The sequence below is a fragment of the Plasmodium fragile genome (genome assembly GCF_000956335.1).
Source record: "Plasmodium fragile strain nilgiri unplaced genomic scaffold supercont1.35, whole genome shotgun sequence".
NCBI lineage: Eukaryota > Apicomplexa > Aconoidasida > Haemosporida > Plasmodiidae > Plasmodium > Plasmodium fragile.
In genome coordinates, this window is record NW_012192615.1 from 26,853 (window position 1) to 29,212 (window position 2,360).

Consider the following 2,360-nt stretch of genomic DNA (forward strand, 5'->3'; position numbering starts at 1 on the left):
AAAAAAAAAAAAAAAAAAAAAAAAAAAAAAAAAAAAAAAAAGTCACCTGTACACTCTTTTATTCACCTGTTTGTTCATTTTTGTTTATTTTTTTTTTTTTTTTCCGGATGGAGAAAATTCCAACCTGTTCGCATAAAGCATGCACAGACGCGAGAAATATCTTTTTGCAACACAGCACATGGGCTGATGGGCGCGCCTAACCCGGCAGGCCAAAATGCACTGCCGCGGGCGCGCTGAGGTGACAGCGCGGTTGACTCCCTCCAAGAGGGGGGGAAAACAAAATTTAGCCTCTCCTCCCCCGTTTTAGGTGAATCCGCAAGGCGGGAGGTTAATTCCTACCCATGTAGTTCGCTTCTCCAAGTGTATAAATACACTGTTCACTTGGTGTGAAAAAAAAAAAAATATAAATAATAAAAATAACTTGTATAAAGTGGGTGACGTGTTCTGTTCGCTCGTTCTTGTAGGTCAACTTTTCTCGCCTTTTCCTTTTGCCCCTCATTTTGCTTTCATATATTGAGGGAATGGAAGCATAGGCTGTTTTTTTTTTTTTTTTTTTTTTTTTTTTCCACCATGCAATGGTAATTATTTTTATTGGCTAAGCTTTGTAGATACCTTCCTTGGCTGTTCGAGGGAGTTCCCACCCGAGTAGGCTGCCAGTTGGACGGGGGATACCTCCACTCGGTGGGCTCGCAGGGCGTGAATGAGCCACAGGGGGAAACATCTACCAACGGAAAGGAAAAAAGGAATAATAAATGAAACGCAATTGAAGCGCTAACGAAGCGCAGCGAAATAATGTGCTGTATCATATAGCAGAGTAAGAATAACCCCAGCTGGACTGGAGGTGAAGTCTCCTGTGGAGCAGGGGCGCGCGACCAAATGCAGTGTCTCCGCCAGGGAGGATCCCCCCCCCCCTCGTTTATCTCCCCTTCGCCGCCGAATAAGGGCCACACACGGGTTAGAAGTCGGTAGGGCGTCCACCTGTGAGTAGTGAGGATCGGCAAGAGCGTTCCTAGCGCAACGCAGCTTCGTAGCTTGCCTCATCTGGACTGCGCCGCATACAAGTACACCGCACGTTGCTGCATGCACATAGCGGCGCCGCGTGGCCACCCTGTCCCCCCCCCCCACAAGCACCATGATTAACCTTCAAGTGCATCAACTGCGAAGCCCCAGCGAAGTGGACCACTGCGAGTCCGGAAACCTGCTGAAAGAAAAGAGCTTAGAATTTGTCCTAGTGAAAAATATAAATCTTAGCATATACACATATGACAGGAACAGAAAAAAAAATGATCTTATATACGAGACAAAGCTAAATGCACCAGTTGTGAAGCTCGTAATATTGAAGGGTGTCTTTGTGAGAAAAAATAAGGAACGAATAAGTGGCGTCCTGCTTGTATACAAGGGTATGCATTTCATCCTGTACAGATTTAACCGTCACTTGAATACCCTCGTTGTGGTGTTAAAGCACAGTTTTGTAAAGAAGGCAAATTTTCAGCCTCTTTTTTACTCCTTGCCTTTGGCTGTTAATTACCTGCACAGGTATGACAAGGGGGGAGGCAGCGCCGCAGGGAGGAAAATCCGCATCGTCGGAAGGAAACCCATCACGGGCATCAACAGGAGAAGGAGATTCAGATTCTCTTCCAAACGATTAAAAGGGTGTATGCCTGGGTTGCACCCACGACTGCGACAAGGAGGGGGACTCTCCGGTGAAGAAGAAGTGCCCACGAAAAAGAGAAAGGGGAGAGGTATAAGGAGGAAGGCAACTCTTGTTGGAGGAGACCACAGTGACCCCCCAAAATGGGATCTGAACTCACAAAACGTTGTTGACGACGATGTGTATGTGAACCTTTACGGTGATATGGACAGAGGTGGTGACAACGTGCAAGACCCTTTTTGGTTAGATCGACCCTTTCCACAGGAGGACATGAACATTGGGAGTGCCCATCAGCAGCCGTTCCGAATTATACAAAACGTACAGATGAAAAGGAAGAAGCAAAGTTCGAACTTTTGTGAATTTATTATTTCCTTCTCGAATGACTTCAAAACAATTTACATCCTTTTCTACTCATCGAGGAGAAGAAGGAAAAAAAAAAATGGTCTGGACCCGACTTGTGCCGGAGAGGTGAAGACAACCTACTTTGGGAAGGGCCTCTACTTATTTAACATGGTCAAAGTTAGCCTGCAGGACCTTTATAGGCACTTCATTTTTATTAAAAAGATTTTCTTCCATGGGGGGAACATTCACGTCTTGTTGCAGAACGAACCGGTAAGGTTTTGCCGTAGCGCACATATCTCGGCTTCTCATCGCTCCACACCACTTCTCCTCATCGCTCCACCTCATCACTGCTCCACACCACTTCTCC

General features: G+C 46.1%; 1 protein-coding gene across 1 annotated transcript in view; it reads left to right on the plus strand.

Annotated features, from left to right (window-relative positions):
- Window positions 1–1,132: 1,132 nt before the first annotated feature.
- AK88_03172 (uncharacterized protein) overlaps window positions 1,133–2,360 on the plus strand; it is a gene marked incomplete at both ends in the record, with an annotated part of 7,314 nt that continues 6,086 nt past the window's right edge. Inside the window, one exon of the mRNA XM_012480794.1 lies at window positions 1,133–2,263. Coding sequence (XP_012336217.1) covers window positions 1,133–2,263 — 1,131 coding nt within the window. The remainder of the gene's footprint in view (window positions 2,264–2,360) is intronic.